Here is an 18,893-nt window from a genome sequence, read left to right on the forward strand (position 1 = left end):
AAGAAGCGCAAGCTGAAGTGGTATGGCCATGTAGCAAGATCCTCTGGCCTATCCAAGCTGATCCTCCAAGGGACAGTACAGGGGAAGAGAAGAAAAGATAGACAGAATATAGATGGATTGACAGCAGGTTGGATAAAAATCAATGATTTAAAAGAAAAAAATTTAAAAAACGGATTTTTTTATTTAAATCAAATTTTTTTGATAAAATGCTTTTTGAGGAAAAAACCTATCTAAAGAAAGATATATTATAGCTCAAAGATATCTCATCATGGAATAGGGATTATACATTCTAATTCTATAGTATGAGACAATATATTCATGTCATGTTTAAGAAAAGTTTTGTAAAGGAGTTCCAATAGTTCATGGATTAGGGACCCAATTTTATGGGATTCCAGAGGCTTCTGTATAGATTATTTAAGTTAATCTTTTTATCTACCCAATGGGACTCAGTGCTCAGTCTAGAAGATACCATCAGAGATGCTTAGTTTTTCAGTTCTTAAACTATGGATATGTCTCTCCAGAGATAACATACTTGTTAACAGCAAAAATGTTTGTAAATAAATATATAGAGGTGAGAAATAACAGACCTCAACCCTATTGTCCCTCTGCAAATTTGTGTACACAGAGTAATCCCTTACCTCGCTCTAAAAGTAAAAAAGTTTCAAAAAGTTCAATGAATAGAGAAGATTGTTGGGCGTGGAATAGATCTGGCTAAGGAGAAGTAGTCTGGAGATAAATGTGAGAAGGGAGGGACAGGCAGTAGAAACAAAAGTGAAACTGTTTGAGCAGCATATTCCAGAAGTCTTAAGTGTAGCCTTCATTGATTTGAGATCTACCATACCATTGTCTCACTAGAAGGGCAAACCTATAGTATACGGCAGCAGGCCGTAAAAGAGACCCAGTTTAGGAATAAGAACCATTCAAGAAATATATGCTTGCTCCTGATGTTTTAAAAAAGTCACACCTGTGAACTGGTGGAAGTCACTTAAGCACTTGGATTCAGTGACTGTTGAAGCAGTAATCTCACTTTTAACAGCAGTAGCTTCTTCTGTCTGTGTAGAAGGAATATTTTCTTCCTTTGGACTAATTCATTCCAAATTGAGAAATTGTTTGGGACCTGCCTGAAAAAGCAGGAAAGCTTTTTTTTCTTTTCCCTATTATGAACAAATAGGAAAATGAAGGTGAAGACAACTGAGTTAGCTGCAGAAACCAATATTTTAAGTTTCTCATGTTGACCTGGTTGACATTGAAATATTTTTTTTTAAAAAATTGACTTAACTATTTTAGTTAAAAACAACTTTAACAAAAACAAACCTGATTTTAAAAAAATTTAATGTTTAACTAAATTCAAAAATTCATATGCTTGTTTTGTTAAAATATTGTATGTTTGCTGTTGAAGAAAAAAATCCAGAATACATAACGTCGTCGTTTTGATTAAATAAAACGATTTAAAAGTCTGTCTGGTGATGTTCTCCTCCTAATACAGCATGGCAAAAAAATCCTCCAAATATTAATGATTAATCTATTGAATTGGAGATAGTTCCCCTTTCCATGACTTCCTAAATATCTGCTTCAATTACCTTTATGAAATAACCAAACAATCATTCATTTTCTGATATAGCTGTAAAACTAATCTGAGAAGTTTTCAAAATAAATCACTTTAAAAATATATAGTGTGTACCTTCTAAAAATGAAACCTATATCTATCTCTGAGTTATGAAGAATATGTATCAAGGTTATAACAACCAACAAGAATGCACTTTTATTTAGAAATCCATGATTAAATCGAGTCTTCCTGACTAGTGATTTAAATCAATTTGATTTAAATCAAATCCACCTTGACTGATAACATAAAAGAGTTGACAGGAATGGACTTCGCGGAGACTCAAGTACTGAGATACAATTGTCAGGGATGGAGAAAATTGGTTGATTCCTCATCAATGATGGTGCCTCAATGACCAATACCGCTATGGGAGTGATGATGATGATGATAAGTTATTTCAGTACAATTATTTATTGTTTCAATTTGTGTCTGTTCTAGTCAGAATTTTAGATTCACCAGCTTGATGAAAAAGAAAAAATTTGCCAGTATGTAGCACCTTTATCCAGAACGGCCTCTCTATATGAAGTGTACTGAAACATAACTGGATCTCATACACCACTGGAATGCTGTAAGGGTGGAACACTGCAGTTGTTAAGCAGCAGTAGCAGCATTTCTTTTTAACTAAAGAAAGAAGTTAAAGCAGCTTTTGGTGAAGCTAGAATGTGGATCCAGGTTCAACAATTATCCACAAGTCCTATAAATTATATACCTAAAAAAAAATTCAAAGAAAGCCCCTTTTGTAAATTTCTGTCACCATATGGGATATTGGTTAAGTACTTGGTGGGAAGAATGTCATCAAAAGAATTTTGTACAGAGTCCTTATTTTGCTTGGTGCAATCCAACTATTGACCATACTAAACAAACAGAATACTGTTCTAATGTCCAGATAATTACTTTTTTCAGATCTGCATTTCTATATTTACACACATTTTTGAAAGAGTGAATATGTAGTAGTAGGATTTTATGTTCGTATTTTGTATAATTTAGAATGAAGGATATATTAATGTAGCATGTAATAAATGTATTAATGTATGATTTGACCATATCCTGCCAGCCACCCTTTTTGAATAGCAGAAAGGAATGGCCTAAGGGGCCATTGGTAGAAACGCATCAGACAGGCTGCCTGTGTCTGAACTGATGTTAAGGCAGGAACAGACCAGAACAGTCCTTATGGCTGATTATGGTCACCTTTTGTTTTAGGATAAGTTTACATCACAGTATTTGCTATAAGGTCTTGTTTCTTATCTGCATTGCAAACGAAGTTGTGTAAGGTTCTTTTGTAATCCCTTTAATAACTATATAACCACTGTTCCCTCTAAGCTGTGCGTGTGTGCGTGCACACAGCTCCGAAACCCTGCGCACACAGCAAAACACTGTGCACACAAAAATTTGCACAGAAGCACAACAATTTGCACAGAAGAAATTTTTTGCGCACACGGCCTGTCAAAAATTAGAGGGAACATTGCATATAACCCTTTCTAAAATGTAAACTTGTCTGAAATTTTCTGTAAAATTGTTTGGTGCGAGTAAAGGATGTGTGCATGGTTAAGGGTGAGTGTGAAAGCCATCACAATGTCCAGATGGTCAAGAAGAAGTGAGAGACTTGGAGAGACAGCAGGAAACAATCAGAAAAAATCCATTGCATCTGATGCTAAACGAGTTAGCAGCATTGACGACCTCAAAGGTGAGGCAAACACCCCCGAAGGCGAGACAACAAATAACAGTGGAAAACCCCAAGATTAACACCACTTACAGACTCAAAATCCATAGACTAAAGTGGGAATTTACAAGTATAAAGCTGGGGTGTTTTGCCATAGAACTCTGGGTTCAGACCTGCAAAATCTCGGAGCATCGAATCGCTAGTGACAGAGCTCAGTTCCTCACTCGTGCTCAATCTAACTGGCCATTAGATTGACTCGAGCTATGACACATTGTTAACTATAAGACCATCTGCAGGACGTGTGTGAGAGATTGAATGCATATGCTAACTGTTGTATTTTCAAAAAAGGCGGCATGTTGCCTTTTTCCCTGAAAAAGATCATGTGTGCTTCTTATAAGCATAACAAATGTGTTTGTACTTACTAGGTTGATGTATTCAAAAATCATAAAAAATGTATTGATTTAATGTAATGACTTAGTGCAAAGTAGCAAAAGATGCCTGGAAATTAACATGTCACCAGCTTAAAAATCACTCAATATAACAGAAGATAAGAGCCTTCAAAACATACATAACCACAAAAGTTTTTTTTTTTATTAAAACAGCAAGTTTAAGAAATTAATGCAGTATAATGATACACCTGTAACTAATCATACAAAAATGAACTTAAATTCTAAAACATGAAAAATGTATTCCAATTTCTGGCATGACTTACATAATACAGACACACAAAAATACTGTACTCAGAATTAATGTCAATCTTAAAGACTGGCATGCTGGGCAAGGAAGGTTCTTATTCTTTGTAGGAGTTCTTTCTTTACACTGTCTGGTACCAAAGCTGAAATACAAATAAAAAAAAGCAGGTAAGAAATAGGGGAAAAAGAAAAAGATATATGTAGCGCAGTATATCATAAGTTGACCCTGCAATTCTGATGCATGATAGACTTTCTTAGAACTCCACCAGCCAATTCAGCAATCTCCTGTTGGGGTTGGAGAGCAGTCCAAAGAAGAAAGGAAGGATTTATATTCGGCAGTAGGTGGGATGCAATCAGCAGCAAAGGATCTGACTCACTTTCTGCCCCATAAGCTCTGTTCTCCCCCATAAGCTCTGTTCTCTGAAGAGAAGAGCTAGGGCAGCGATTCTCAAATTTCATTGCACCGTGACTCCCTTCTGACAACAAAAATTACTACATGACCTCAGGAGCCTGCCCAGAGGAGCAGGAGACAAGCCCCACTGCCCCAGGTGGGCGAGCTGGCTAAAGCTGAAGCTCAAGGGCTTCAGCCCTGGGCGGGTGGGCCTTTTTTTTTTTTTTTAAAACAGCTTTACCTTCTTTAACACTAGAGGTTTCCTAGATGGCCTGACTGGCTGTGGGGCAACTGAGTGGACTGCAAAAAGGAGACTAACACAAAGCACTTTTCTTCATGAGATGCAAATTGTCTCTCTTGCTGCTGCTCTTGTTATTGCCCCCTCCCCCTGATATTCTTACTGCCCTGTTAACCCAGCCTCACAGAGGTCTCCAGCCAAAACAATAGAGATATGAAAACATCTCTCCCATACACCACATGCACTTAATTCTACTACTGTCAGTGAGACCACTGGGGCATTTAATTGTTAAGCAGATTTTTCTGTCTTTTTCAAAGAAAGTTACATATAAAAATATTTTTTTTAAATAAATGAGTCAGCGCAGAAACAGTAAGGCTTTCATGGCAACAGGAATTTACACATGTAGCCCATTTGTGATTACTAGTTAGGCTATTATATAGTTTCCTCTACATGCAATGTGGGCAAGTTATTGGTGCTTAGACAAAGTTTCTAGAGTATTTAAATGTGTAAGCTTAGTGTGGAATTAATAGGTGTTTTTTTTGCATTAAGTGACATTACTTTTCTTACCTCTACCTTTGGGAGTGATTTCTGCCACCAAGTCATCAACAGTAACATGCTCTAACCCTTTTTCTTTGATTACATCTAGGGAAGACCAAGAAAACCACTTGAATAGTTGAATAGTTTAAATCCATTCATTAGAAAAACAGACCTATTCAAAGATTATAATACAAAACCTGCATATGTAGATTAATCATATATATGTAATCCTATAATTAATCATATGTATGTTATCCTACTGTGGATTTAGTCTACTACTATATCAGTGGGTGTGGTATGAGAACCTGAAAAGGCAAGTGCACAGATCTGTAAAGTCACTTGACCACCATTTAGCAAATCTATCCTGTATATACCAATGACAGGCACTGTCTGGGCATGTAGCAATGCAGCAATTATTTACAAGTCTTTGAACTGCAGCCAGAACAAGGCTGTAATTTCAGTTAAATATTATATGTAACATTAACCAGAAGCACAACTGTAAAGATTTGAAGACAATTAAAGAGATAAACACACTAATACTACACTGTCAATTGCTCAAGAATATAACAGCAATTTTGAAAGTACTCCTTTAGAAAGATCAGATCTACAGCAAACATATACACAGTATTTTTCCTGCTTTCCATGTTTTAGTGTTTTCAGTATGCATATTAGGATTATTTTTCAGAGAATCACTTTCCTTAAATATAGTAAATATTTTTGGGGAAAGGAATTTCAACTTTGATCAGCACAGTCCTGCACTGTTGGAATGTGCTCTGTATTTGTAAATAATGACTGTTGTAACCAATACTGTAAAATGTTTCAGTTGACAACAGAACTGAATAATCCTAGCACTATAAACTATTGAAAAATGTACTGTGACTGCCATAAAAAATGCCATTTGGGCAGAGTAAATCTGATCAGAAGAAACGTTAAAAGTCAATATTCAAAGTTTTTTGTTTTGTTTTGTTTTTTTGCTCTTAACAGGAAAACAATCATGTGCTGGTTTAGAAAGCTATTAGCCCTCCATGGAAGCTGAACATTTTGGTAATAAGAATTTTATCTAAATTTAATACATTCACTATTTACCTTTACTATAGACACTTGAAAACAAAAGTTTGGTACTTAGCAGTTAATCTGATGATGTTTTCCTTCATCTAAATCGGTGATTTTCATGAAAAATTTTCACAAAAAAAGAAAGCACAAGCACTCCTCCTATTATTTATGGCATACCTCTCTGCTTGCTGCTTTTGCTTTTATCCTCTTGTGAAATGAAAATCTCTTGTCAAAATGAAAAACTGTATCGGAATCAGTTATTTAGATGTTAGCAATCAAGCAGTCACACATTTTAGAACCTTAAATACAGCAGACCTCGGCAACTACAATGAGGTCCAAATCAGAGGAAATATCAAAAACTCAACATCAGCCAAAGATGTGAAAATGCATTTTGGGCTACCCAGGTTGCCTGAGAATTCGTGAACAGAGATACATCCAAGATGATTCCAAAACTACAAATCACCAATGTGAGTACAGGTGTGAGAAAGTATCCCATAAGAAAGCATTCATACCCTGCCTCCCACATTTCTCCAAGATGCTCTCTTGCCCAATAGCATTATCTCCGTCTTATTCAAACTGACTTTCAGGTAGTCAAGCTTTCATCTGGAACTTTTATTTGGCTAGCAGTGATGCACCTATTCTCTTACCTTAGGCAATAACTAAGGGTATTGAATGTAGTTAACCTTAATTACCTTTACAGTGTGCCTTCAACTGATCCTTCCAGCCACATTCAATTAATTTGGCTCTTAGCAGCTCTTTAAGGCTGTAAAGATGACAAAATTAAACTTACTAGAAGAAAAAGTGGTTTTAACAGCAAAGAAAGAATATTTCACTTCAAAGCAGGTTATAAAAAATACATCACTGTAAGCCTTTGTATGCACAGCTGCACACTAATTCATGCTGCGAAATAAAATAAGCTACTCTATTCAAAGGGATCCAAGATGGCCAGGAGTAAGAGTAAGTGACTTTCAGTGTAAGTGACTTGATTTCAAAGAAATGCTTGCAACTCTAAATTTGAAGTATCCAAACTATGTTTTCATTGGAGATTTAAACTGGGCATTGAATATCCTGTGATATTTTTATCATCAGAGAAGTCTAGGAAAGGGGGAACTTGCCTGGTATATTACCTCCTCTCAGCACAATCAACAAATGCTGAACAAAACTGAAAAGGATTCAAGACAGGTTCACTCTATTCTATTCCTTCAGCTATTTGTGAAGGAGCACGGGAGCAACCCTCCTTTACTGCCGGGGGTACACTGGATATGGGAAAGCAGTGGGATAATACTTAAAGAGGTGAAGGAGAAACAAATTAGAATAAGATGTCATAAACTAGCATAGTGGCTTAGTAGCATAAATTTCAGTCCTTTACGCCATGGGCTGGGGGCGCATTTAACCTTCGACTATCCTGCTTTGCTCAAGCAATCCCCCATTTTTGACTGAAGGAGTTGGACCAACAATCTGAAGCGTGAAGTCTAGTCCTCTTTGACCAGTAAGTTGTTAAGAGGTAAGATGTTTGGATGAGGAAGGACAAGGTAGGGGATTCTGGAAGACCAGTGGTTCTCAAACTTTTTTACTGGTTACTCCTTTCACATAGCAAGCCTGTGAGTGCGACCCCTCTTATAAATATATAAAAAAAGTGTTTTTAATTTAACACCATTATAAATGTTGGAGACAAAGCGGGGTTTGGGGTGGAGGTTGACAGCTGGCGACCCCTCATGTAATCACCTTGCGACCCCCTGAGGGGTCCCGACCCCCAAGTTTGAGAACCCCTGTGGAAGACCAAATTAAAGCAATTGTGGTTGCTTTGTTGTTTTGGATAATTTGAATTCAAGAAAAAATTCTACTGCTCCACCATTGTATGTAACAGAACACAATCCTGATACCATGCTTAGATTTTATTTGTGCAGTAAGGAGACTGCACCTCTCCCTCTTGGCCTGAAAAGAGAATAAATTGGAACCTCGTTGTTTAACAGTGTAATTTTAGATCTGTACAAAGATGTTTTCTCCATTAACAACATCATCGGTGTTCACTTGGGATTTATAAGCCAACTTTCCCAACTCTTATTATTTTACCAGCTTTTTTGTTTTAGTTAAAAACTGGCCGAGAGGGTTTATTTTTCCTTACTTTTGAATATTTTAATTAAGTCTTCTTTACTGGTATAACACACAAGATTTTCTCAACTGTTTTGCAGCATTTAGAATTATAGGAGGGATTTAGCTTTTTTTACTTTTTAGGACATCCTTCACGCTACATCATTTTATGACATTTAATAAGCATAAAAACCATATAAGAAAAAAAAATCTACTTACCGTTCTCGCTCTCCTGTTTCTATTAGTTTTTGGTTAATAGTTGCTCTCATCTGTGCATCTTTATTCATTTTGAAAACCTAGATTTCCACAGCAAATCTATAAAATTATAAAAAAAAGATTTTAATAGCATTGTTTACTAATCATTTGCAACATAAGAAAACATGTATGTAATTAAACAATTAAATTTCCCTTATGCTCTCTACAGTTTGTTAGGCCTGGTCTAGAGTAGAAAATTAGGTCGGCTTAACCATGTCAGTCAAAGGTGTGGAAAATCCACTCCCGGAGTAGCATTGTTAAACTGACCTAGGTCCCCAGATGGCCAGTGCTAGACTGACAGAAGAATTCTTCCAGCAACCTGGCAATCACATCAGGGAGGTGGATTACCAGTAGGAGAACCCCTCCTGTCAGCATAGGTAGCACCTGCACCGAAGTGCTACAGCGGCGCAGCTGCAGCATTTTGAGTATAGACCTCTCAGTTTTTGGCATTTGTTTAATTTACACAATTAGACAAGAGAAAGATGTTAACTCAACTTACTGAAGACAGTCACAATAAGTCATCAATCACACATTGTTTATATCAGAAATACTGATAAACAGAACTCAGCAAAGTGATCACGATTGAACCTTACTGTCCTCACATAAATTCAGAAACTACTGTTCACTGCTGATGACCCAGCCAAATTGTATATGATAATCTTTGCTTCCTGATAAACTAGTGTTTTCTGCACATTCACCCCACTTTAGAATGCTGGTAAAAAGAGAAAAACTGTCACAGTTCTTAAAGTAGTGGTGCGATAACCATATTGTTCCCAGGATATTTAAGTCGCAAGGTGGGTGAGGTAATCTCTTTTGTTGGATCAACTTCTGTTGGTGAGAAAAGTTATGGAACTTACACAGAACTCTTCTTCAGTCCAGAAGAGCTCCATGTAAGCTTAAAAGCTTGTCTCCATCACCAACAGAAATGGGTCCAATACAACAGAATCTGAGAGTTATGAACACTTCAGGAATGGAGGTTGTTTGTAACGCTGAACAAAACATTATGGTTGTTCTTTCAAACATTTACAACTGAACATTGACTTAATACAGCTTTGAAACTTTACTATTCGGAAGGAAAATGATGCTTTTAACCGTCTTAATTTAAACAAGACAAGCACAGAAACAGTTTCTTTACCTGCTCAAATCTTTTTGTTTTTTTAAACTTTCCCTTTTTCTTTTTTAGTAGTTTACCTTTAACACAGTACTATACTGTATTTGCTTTTTTTTTTTTTTTTTGGTCTCTGCTGCTGCCTGATTGCATACTTGCAGTTCCAAATGAGGAATGTGGTTGACCAGTCAGTTCATAACTCTGGTGTTCGTAACTCTAAGGTTTTACTGTAAAAGATATTACCTTATCCACCTTGTCTCTCTACAGTTATTAAATCCATGGCTCTAATTAGAGATCGCCAGAAATTTTGATGAAGGTATGTAGAAAACTTTTGCTCCTAAATACCAGATCTTCCTGTGATAATCTGTTCACATGATAATTTCTCCACCACTAAAGGAAAGGGAGGACAGATAAAGAATTATAGTTTAATGTTCATAAAAGGACTAACGGAACTAACTCACTTGAGCCACTTCAGACCCACAGCTCTATCACCTTACTTCGAGTTCTGGTATTTCAGCCCTGATTTGAGGAAAGGCTGCTATCTGCCCTGAACTATGGAGTGATTCTCTGACATTGTCAAATAAGAAACTGGAGACGATCAAATTCAGCTGTGCATGTGTCAGTCTTACTGAACTGATCACTCTCTCCTCCCTGTGTAATGATGCAACAGCCAGCACAGAAGGCTGCAGCACAGATTTAGCAAAGTGGGGGTGAGATACTATAAAGTTAGAAGAGTTGAGCTCAGATAACATTCAACCAGAGGTCCTTTGTACTCTGCTGCCGAGCCTCTACAGGAGCAAGATAGAGACTCCATAGCACATCTGATAGAGAGGGACAACCATCACCACTCCCCAATAACCTGCCGTCTCTCCACCCCCAGCCAGTGACCAGACCCCCCTCCCTCCCAACTCCCATCATCAGCCAGTGACCGGACCCCATTCTCCCACACTTCCCCGCCCAGTGACCCACCTTCTCCCCACCCCCCACGGAGTGACCACATCTCGGGGCGATGACCAGACCCCCGCCCCTCCCTCCAGCCAGTGACCAACCCCAGGCCCTGTGAGTCGGGGCTGAAGTACACCCACTGCAGGGGAGGGGTCGCCACAGCGCAGCCGCCGGGCCCCGCCAGGGAGTCATAGAGTATCAGGGTTGGAAGGGACCTCAGCAGGACATCTAGTCCAGCCCCCTGCTCAAAGCAGGGCCAATCCCCCCACCCCCGAGATCCCTAAATGGCCCCCTCAAGGACTGAACTCACAACCCTGCGTTTAGCAGGCCAATGCTCAAACCACTGAGCGATCCCTCCCCCCAAGGCATGGGGCCAAGCCAAGGCTCGCAGCCCTTTGCGGCCCGCGGCGTGGGGAAGCTCGGGCCCGGCCCCAGAGCCGGGAAACCAACCGCGCGGCTGCGGGTGGGGATTTCAGGCCGAGCCCCGCGGCTCCCCACCCGCTCTGAGCGCGCCCCGGGCCCCTCCAGCGGAGCGTCGAACCCGGCTCGGGGCCCCAGGACTCACCCCCGCGGCGGCGCGCCCAGCTCTGTGGAAGGAGAAAGCGACGCCGTCTCCCCGGGAGAATCCAGCCCGGCCAAGCTTTTGCCCGCCCCTTCGCGCGGGGGACCCTGGGAAATGGAGTGCGGGACGATGTCGTCCCTCGCTCAATTTAAAAACTACAACTCCCAGTGTGGCCTAAGGTCTGGGCGGCCGGACGTGCCGGTTCCCTCGGAGGCTGGAACTACAACTCCCAGCATGCCCCGCGTTCCGGACGCCCCCGTGCGGCATACAACTCCCGACATGCCTGGCGACTGACAGCAGCAGTCCCTTGCGGCTAGAGCCCTAAAACTACCATTCCCAGGGTGCTCCACGCTCTGCATGCGCCTTACCTGAGCCAGTAAAGGCCCCCGCGCTTCTCACACAAAGTCTCCTTCCAAACTTTCCCCCTCGTCGCAGGCGGTAGCTACGGGCCTGGCCGGGGATGGAGGCGGTGGCCAACTGCTCCCTGCGGGTGAAGCGGCTGCTCTTGGACCCCAAGTTCGAGGGCTACAAGCTCTCCCTGGAGCCGCTGGCCTGCTACCAGCTGGGGCTGGACTCGGGTGAGGGGCGCGGCCGCGGCCGGTGTTGCTCGGGCTCCTGAGGGGGAGCTGCCTCTGGCAGGGGAGCCCTGGGGCGGCAGCGCTGCGGGTGCTGCTGGGGCCGGGCCTCGCAGGAGCCTGCGTTTGTTTGTCCTTGTTGTTGAAGCCTTCTCCCCGCCGCGGGTTGCTTTGCTGCGCCCCAGCTGCTGGCCCCCGGGCAGAGGTGGCTGCCCGTCCGTGCGGGGTAAAGTCATTCCCGCCCCAGGTGGCTGGCAAGCTGCTGTTGTGCTCGCCTGCAGGGCAGGGGTTGGGGAAACAGTCTCCGGGGCCTTGGGCAGCCCCTCGCCACGGAAAGCCCCAGGCCGGCGGGGAAACTTTTAAGATGGCTGTTCCAGGTCTTGGGGCATTTGCCTCTAGGCAGAGGTCGCCGGTGAGGCCAGGGCCGCTGTCCTTGACTGATAGAGCTGCTGGCAGAAGCCTTCTCTACTCCTGGTGTAGGCCTGCGCTTTCTCTAAAGCCTAAATTTGTTAGTCTAGGGTGCCACAAGAACTCCTTTTCTTTTTTTCTCGAGCCTCTGTTGGTCTTCAGGTCACTTCTGAGTTTTGTTGGCTTTGGGGGTTTTAGCATTTCATCGTTAATATTTCGTTAACACGTGGTTGTGCTTGTAATGCTCCCCTCTCCCCATTGGCCTTCATCAGTAGTATCCTGATGTCCTCTTGTAGTGGGGTCCTTGGAGCCTACACTTGGCTCCATCTTTTAGATCAGCCCCTTCCTAATAGGTGTCCTGATGAATTTGAAGCCCTCAGATCTTCTGGTTTCTGGAAGGGAAGGAGGAGCCCATTTTTTTCCTTCCCATTCTAAGACTTCTGACAGTGTGTTTGTCTCCCAGGCTCCTATGGGTTGAGGTTTTTCTGTATTCTTCCCTCATCCCGTATTTTTTGGGAGTCCTTTTCCTGGTGAATAGCTAGTGTGTGTATTTATAGCCTGCCTAAGATGTGAACTGTCACATGTGAAATTTACATGTTCTTTGTTAGTTTCAAAGCTGCTCACAGAACAGGGGCTCTCAAACTGACCTTGAGGCCTTTTAACGTCACTCTTTTGCTGCTTGGGAAAATTATGAGCAGCAGCAGAGATACAGGAGCTGCCTGTATGCAGACGCTAGTATTGCCAACCTTAAGTGTTTAAAAATCATGAACTGGATCTCAAAATCATAAGATTTTAAAAACAAATTTGTTCTTTTTTAATTTGCCTTTTGGTTTTTGAGCCTGTGGTTCATGTATCTGAAGAAGTGGGGTTTTTACCCCCGAAAGCTTATGCCAAAATAAATATGTGCCACTGGACTCCTCGTTCTTTGTGTGGTTCACAATTTAAGCTTTGTCTCTTCAGTCATAAGAGCTAGAGATGCACTTTTTTTCTAATGGAAGCTGAGATTTTTATATAAAATGGCTATAAGATGGAACTTTAAGAAAAACACTGAATGTTATTCAGAGTAGCATCTGTGTTGTGCTAGATGCTGTACAAACAAAAATAGCTCCTGCCCCAGAGAGCTTGGAGTCTAGGATTATGATTGGACCCATCAGGTGAAGAAATAGAAGAAATTGGGGAATGGAATGGGAGGACAAGAGGATGGTAAACGAGCGTATTTTGCATTTTTTTTTTTCTGTAAATGTAGCTGAGTTGCAAAGCTTGTCTGTGGAGGTTTCAGAAGATGGTCTTCAGAAAACCTTTGATTTATTTTATAGATGGTAGGTCAATTACTTTTCCACCCAGGTTACAATTTCTTAGTCCTGTATGTAGTAGGGTCTAATTTTTATCACTGAAGCTCAATATCTGAGCCCAATGTGTGATCAGAAAGGAAAATGGCTTATTCAGCTGATAGTTATAATTACAATCAATATGCATGGTTGGAATGCACTGTGTGTTTCATATTTCAGGGCATGTCTTGTAATAAAACATTAATCATGTTGTCATGGGCAAGACATCTTATTGATCAGTTTTGATTCCATACTTTGTAAATCTTTTATAAATAAGATGTCTTAGGACTAAAGTGCTTTAACTTGAAAAGCAAGACTTTAATGTTCAGCCCATGCAAAGAGCACATTAGACATAGCTGTAGTTTTAGTTGGCGGTTTTGTAGTAGCTGAAATCTAAGTCCTTGTATAGTTTATTATTTTTTAGTATGGTAATAACCAAAATATGCTAGGTTATGTACCGTAGAAAGACAGAGACCCTGTCCTGAAGAAGTTGTAGTCTGAGGACTTGATCTTGCACTAGGAACCATAAGGATAGATCCTGTGCACGTGTGGAGTCCTGTTGAAGTCATGAGGTATAGTCATGGAGTTCAGTGTGCTGTATTGGAGCAACCTAAGAGTATTGCAATAGTTAAGGGTTCTTGAAGACGCATGCAGAGATGTTTGCAGTATTCTATTCTGGCAGCACTTCTTAGATGATGGCAGTAATAAGATCAGTAAAAGAACCTCAAACACTGTTCTGTGGAACTTTATTCATGAGAGTACATTAGAACCTGTGTTGTCCAGAATCAGAAGCAGGAGTGTGGCCTAAATAGACCAGTTGTCTGATCTGGAATTCTTGCTCTTATGTATTATATATGTGTTGGTTGACTGTACAGACCGAACATTGGGGTAACTTATTTGGTAGAGTCTGTTCCATCGGAGTATTCTTGTCCACTTTTCATTAGACACTTATAATGCAGTGTCAGTTTACATTGCTATGAAGTTATTGATAAACAGTTATGTTAGTACTGTTTGACTTCATCAGGGCTTTTCTTTTACAATTGAGTTTGATAAGAGAAATCTATTGTATAAGCACATGAATGTAAGACTTCAGGTGTACCATGAGCACACAAAAACTGTTAAGACTGTTATTAAGGTTGTAAAACTAAGCACTCAAAGTTAGGAAAAGCCAGAATTAAGGTTGCCTGTGCAACTTTAATTTGGCCTCCTTTTGTGTATGCATTCTGATGGTCACATACAATCTTTTCCACAGGACTCCCTAATGTTCTTTTTATCATTTTTTGTGTGTAAATTGCAAGCTAGTTAAAGTAAACTGCAAGGACAAATTCCGTCACATTATGTTGACACTCACATGGCTCATCAGCAGGGTTGGATCCTTCAGATCCACTGCTTAGACCTCTGCTATTTGAGCTAATGGAGTAACTAATAGCATTAGTAGGTTGCCATTCTCTGTGTGGACCAGCACTAGAGGTGGGATGGGACACTTGGCCAGTTAGTTTCACATATATTTTCTGTCATGAGAGGAATGGTGAGACTCAAATCTTGGATTCCATTCCAGGTTCTAGTGAGCACAGTCTGTTCTATCCTAGTTCTGTCTCTCCCCCACCTCAGGCTCCTCATCTGAGTCCCATTCTCTTCACCTGACTAGTCCCAGTCTCTACTCCTGGGGCTTCTCATCCTACTCCCAATCCCTGCCCATGGCTCTTCATCTGATCTCAGTCTTCTCTCCTTCCACTTCACTTGTTCAGTCTCCCAACTCCTCATTCCAATCCGACCCCCAGCTTCCAGTTCCAGTCTCCACATCTGGCTTCATGTCAGTGATCCGGTGCTGGTTTCCTTCTCCCACTCCCTGCCACACTCCAGTCCTATCCACAACTCAGGTTCCACTCTTGTTCCCTCTGCATTCGAATCGGGCAGTTCCCTTCTCCACTTTGATTGAGCACAACAAGGGGGCATTAAGAATACAGAAGAGACAGGCTCCCTGCTCTCCTCCATTCAGGTGCTCAGTCCCAGACTGGAACATGTTCAGTGTGGATGGGATCTTAGTGAACTGAATTGCTAAAATGTAGGAAATCTTTACTGAGCATGTGTAAACTGATTTTTACAAAGGCTTTTAACTTAACCAAATGTAGGTGAATTTCCACAGGGACTTCAAAAGGCATTAACTTCTATGATGCCAAATTTTAAATCCCTGCTCCAAAGCGTAGGAGCACTAGAGCTGTTCAGAAAAGGTCTCCGGAATGTTTTAATGTGTACAACAATGTATTTTTACTAGTCTCCCTCTCAGACATGGCTGAATTTTTTTTTTTAAAAGGGCAGCCTGAGGCAGACTCCCAGCATTAAAATTTCATCCTAAACAAAAGTGTCCACACGCTGACTTAAATATGATGCTCCTGTGTCCAATATGGGTGCAAAAGAAAACCATTTCATTTTGACTGTATAATTTGCACATTAAAAAAGTACTTGCTAATCTTTTTAGAAGTATAAATAAATGGAGGTAAACGTCATGAGACACTTTTTTTTCTCCAGAAATTTCTGAACATGGATGAAAGTGTCACCTAATTAAAAACATGCATTTGACATTTTCTTGATGATTAAAATGGTGTCATCTCGGAAAAATTACTCCTGAGGGTATTCTGCACCAAAAAAAATGAAAAATTATGTGCAAAAAAAAAATTATGCACACAATATTTTAAAATTCTGCAGATTTTATTTGTCAAATAAAATTGGAGACTCCAGTATGGCACCGGGGAGCACAGGCCACTGGCTCTGCAGAGGTGGGAGATCACTCTGCAGCTCCGCCCGCAGGACACGGACTCAGCGCTGAGGCTGTACCCGACTGTGGCACAGCGCAAGGACTGGGCCTGCCGCAGAAATACCCCCTGTCCCTCTATGCCAGGTGCACCAGGTGTGGGCAGGGAGGCTCAGCCCAGCAGAATCCAAGTGTAGAGGGATACAGGTGTGAGTTGAGAGGGTTCTGAGTGGGGCAATCTGGATGTGGGCAGCTCAGTGGTGGGTGCAGGGGGGATCTGGATACATAGGGGCTTGTTGAGGGGTTCTGGGTGCAATGGTAATGGGATTCTGCAGGGAGGGTCCAGGTAAAAGTGGTTAGGGCTCAGCTGGGGGAGTCTGGGTGTGTGTGGGGGGGAATAGAGCTCGGCAGGGAGGTCTGGGTGTGGGGGGTTCGGTGCAGGGCCCAGATGCTGGGGGAGTGGGGATCTGGGTGCAGGGGGCTCGTTGGGGTGTTCCAGGTGCAGGGGAAATGAGGCTTGGCAGAAGAGGTTCTGGGTGCGGGGGGAGTGGGGTGAGGCTTGGCAAAAGGGTCTGGATGCACGTAGTTAGGTGGATGGGGAAGCAGCTCCCTGTACAGTGATCCCTCCCCCTGCAACTGAGGAGTGATGGGTGCAAGAAATGGGGTGGTGGTGGGTGGGAGTTTGCAGAACTTCCTGAAGCCTGGGGAGAAATCTGGGGGTGGGTCTGACCTGGCCCTGTATGCTGTCTGAGAAAGTCCCGTCCTCCCCAACTCAGCTGGGACTAGCAGCTGAGCCCAGCACAGGGTAGGAGCCACCAGCCAGGTTTTCCTCAGTCCTGCCCCACAGTGATTAACCTCTCTGTCAGCTGCTCTGGGCACCCAAAACATACTGCTGGGCAGAGTTGCATGACTGCTTTTTTGTGGCTTCCCTGTCAAGTCATTTTCCTGCGCGGAAACAAAGAAGTCGGCGTATACTGCTTATACAACTGATATATTTGGACAACAAATGAGAGCTACGCGGATTGACACAAGCTGAGAATTGATATGACCTTTTTCCAGTGCAGTATTTCGATAAGCATACATGAAGTATTAGGTTTCATCCACAGGGTGGCATTGCAAAGCAAAGAATAACAATATGTGGGAGCATAGTAAGCACTTTGTGTCCAAAATTAACACAAGTTAATAAACCGTTTTAAAAATGTTTACTAGTAGTTTTTCAACCTAGAATGTATTGAAGACAATAAAACATCTAGAAAAGCTTGTGAGACAGTTACTTTGCTGCTGCTGGTTCATTGGACAATGCTTATGGTGACAGACCTTTATCAGATTTCATATTAAAAAAATCACTTGTGGGACAATGCCCTATCACTACAGAAAAATAGTTAGTATCAATTAAAAAAACCCAAAAAACAAATACCAAAACTTTCAAAGGTGGGTAAGGAGGCCTCTTTCCTTCTGAAAGTTCTTGACACACTTCTTAAAAGGCAAACAAAAACACACTACAGTACTAGGGCTGATGAAGATGCTGGTTTGAGTGTCCTGGAGGCGCTTCCTCACATTTAAGCCCCTTTGCTTTCAGTTTAAACCAATTTTTACTGAAAAAATCCCAGGTTTTACAAAAAGTATTATTTGTGGGTTTTTTTTTTCCTGGATGGATTTGAACCAGTGACTCAAACACTGTGTTTCCTGAAGCGTTCCTGTTCTTCAGAATTAGTTTTTTTTTTTTGTAGAAACAACATTTCTTTTCTGACTGATCTGGCTTAAATTCTCAGTCATTTTCTTTTAGCCTAACCTCTGCTCCTGATTTACCTCCTTTAATCTCTTGGCTCCCTTTTTATTTTTTGCCCTCAGTTCTTTTGCTTTCCTCTTCATCTCTCTTAGGACTGCCAGGAAAACTTGAGCCTTCTGGACTGTAGAAGGAAAGGGCTAAACTTCCTCATCGTTTAGGCCCTTCTCCCATAAACACTACCTAAGCATTTGGTAAAATGACAGCAGATGGCACTTGTGCACAGGCTTCTTTTATTTGTAGAACCTGCTTCATTTTATTTACTTAGGGCTGAAGAGTTTCTTAAGCAAAACTTTTTGGTATAAGTATCCTTCAGATTATTGCTATACCTGGGGGAATTCTGTGCCAAAAATTAAAAATTCTGCATATTTGTCAAAATAACACAATATAATCATGCCAGTTTCAATTATTTTGGTAATTTATTTCAAAATATCTCTCAGCAAGTACATCTAACAATACAGACAACCAAAAAGATAGAGCAAAGGTTTTTTGACAAATAGATTCTTTATTAGGCATATTAATATAGAACTATGAGTAACAATTCATTTAAACTACAATACAGAAATGGATTTCCTGCACCTCTCAGAAGAAGTGCAAAGGCTTGGGAGAGTCTGGGTTAATGGAGAAGCTGAGGGAGGGGGAAGTAATTGCTGGGAAGGATCCTGGGAGTGAACCAGTAATGTTGCTGGGTGTGGGTGGGAGAAGTATGGAACAGGGTTTTTTTTGGGGGGGATGTGTGTGTTGGGGGGTGTTAGGGAGTTGACCTCCCCCATGCAGACCCTGGCCTGACCCTTAGTCTCTCCCATTCAGTCAGGCACATCTGCCCTGTCCCCATGTGTCCCTGCACTCCCATTCATTCAGCCCCTGCCCCAGTCTGTCCCCCCACTAGCCCTTCTGAACCTCCATCTG

At 41.5% G+C, this 18,893-nt stretch overlaps 2 protein-coding genes across 6 annotated transcripts in view; one reads left to right on the forward strand and one right to left on the reverse strand.

Annotated features, from left to right (window-relative positions):
- Positions 1-3,828: 3,828 nt before the first annotated feature.
- ENY2 (ENY2 transcription and export complex 2 subunit) lies at positions 3,829-11,927 on the reverse strand. 4 transcript variants are annotated; one of them, XM_073330312.1, is made up of 5 exons: positions 11,504-11,927; positions 8,485-8,580; positions 6,867-6,937; positions 5,152-5,226; positions 3,829-4,098 (listed from the first exon to the last, which is right to left on the reverse strand). In XM_073330312.1, the coding sequence occupies exons 2-5, from the start codon at positions 8,550-8,552 to the stop codon at positions 4,022-4,024; spliced, it is 291 nt and encodes a 96-aa protein (XP_073186413.1). In that variant the 5' UTR covers positions 8,553-8,580; positions 11,504-11,927; the 3' UTR covers positions 3,829-4,021. The 4 variants fall into 4 exon arrangements, with proteins under 4 accessions (XP_073186413.1, XP_073186411.1, XP_073186415.1 ...); XM_073330310.1 differs by lacking the exon at positions 11,504-11,927 and adding an exon at positions 11,139-11,247; XM_073330314.1 differs by lacking the exon at positions 11,504-11,927 and adding an exon at positions 11,024-11,048.
- Positions 11,467-18,893, forward strand: part of NUDCD1 (NudC domain containing 1) — a 149,799-nt gene continuing 142,372 nt past the window's right edge. Inside the window, exon 1 of one of the 2 annotated variants that reach the window (XM_073330307.1) lies at positions 11,467-11,713. In XM_073330307.1, the coding sequence (XP_073186408.1) occupies positions 11,596-11,713 (118 nt within the window). In that variant the 5' untranslated portion in view covers positions 11,467-11,595. The remainder of the gene's footprint in view (positions 11,714-18,893) is intronic. The other variant, XM_073330308.1, reaches the window with a different exon arrangement.

The sequence above is a fragment of the Lepidochelys kempii genome, chromosome 2, assembly GCF_965140265.1.
Source record: "Lepidochelys kempii isolate rLepKem1 chromosome 2, rLepKem1.hap2, whole genome shotgun sequence".
In the NCBI taxonomy this organism is placed as follows: Eukaryota; Metazoa; Chordata; order Testudines; family Cheloniidae; genus Lepidochelys; species Lepidochelys kempii.

Coding starts and splice junctions, on each gene's coding strand:
- ENY2 (XM_073330312.1), bottom strand. CDS start 8,552: ATGAATAAAGATGCACAGATGAGAGCAACTATTAACCAAAAACTAATA. Junction 6,938..8,484: donor GAAACAGGAGAGCGAGAACG/GTAAGTAGATTT, acceptor TCATCTTTACAG/CCTTAAAGAGCTGCTAAGAG. Junction 5,227..6,866: donor GTTGAAGGCACACTGTAAAG/GTAATTAAGGTT, acceptor GGTCTTCCCTAG/ATGTAATCAAAGAAAAAGGG.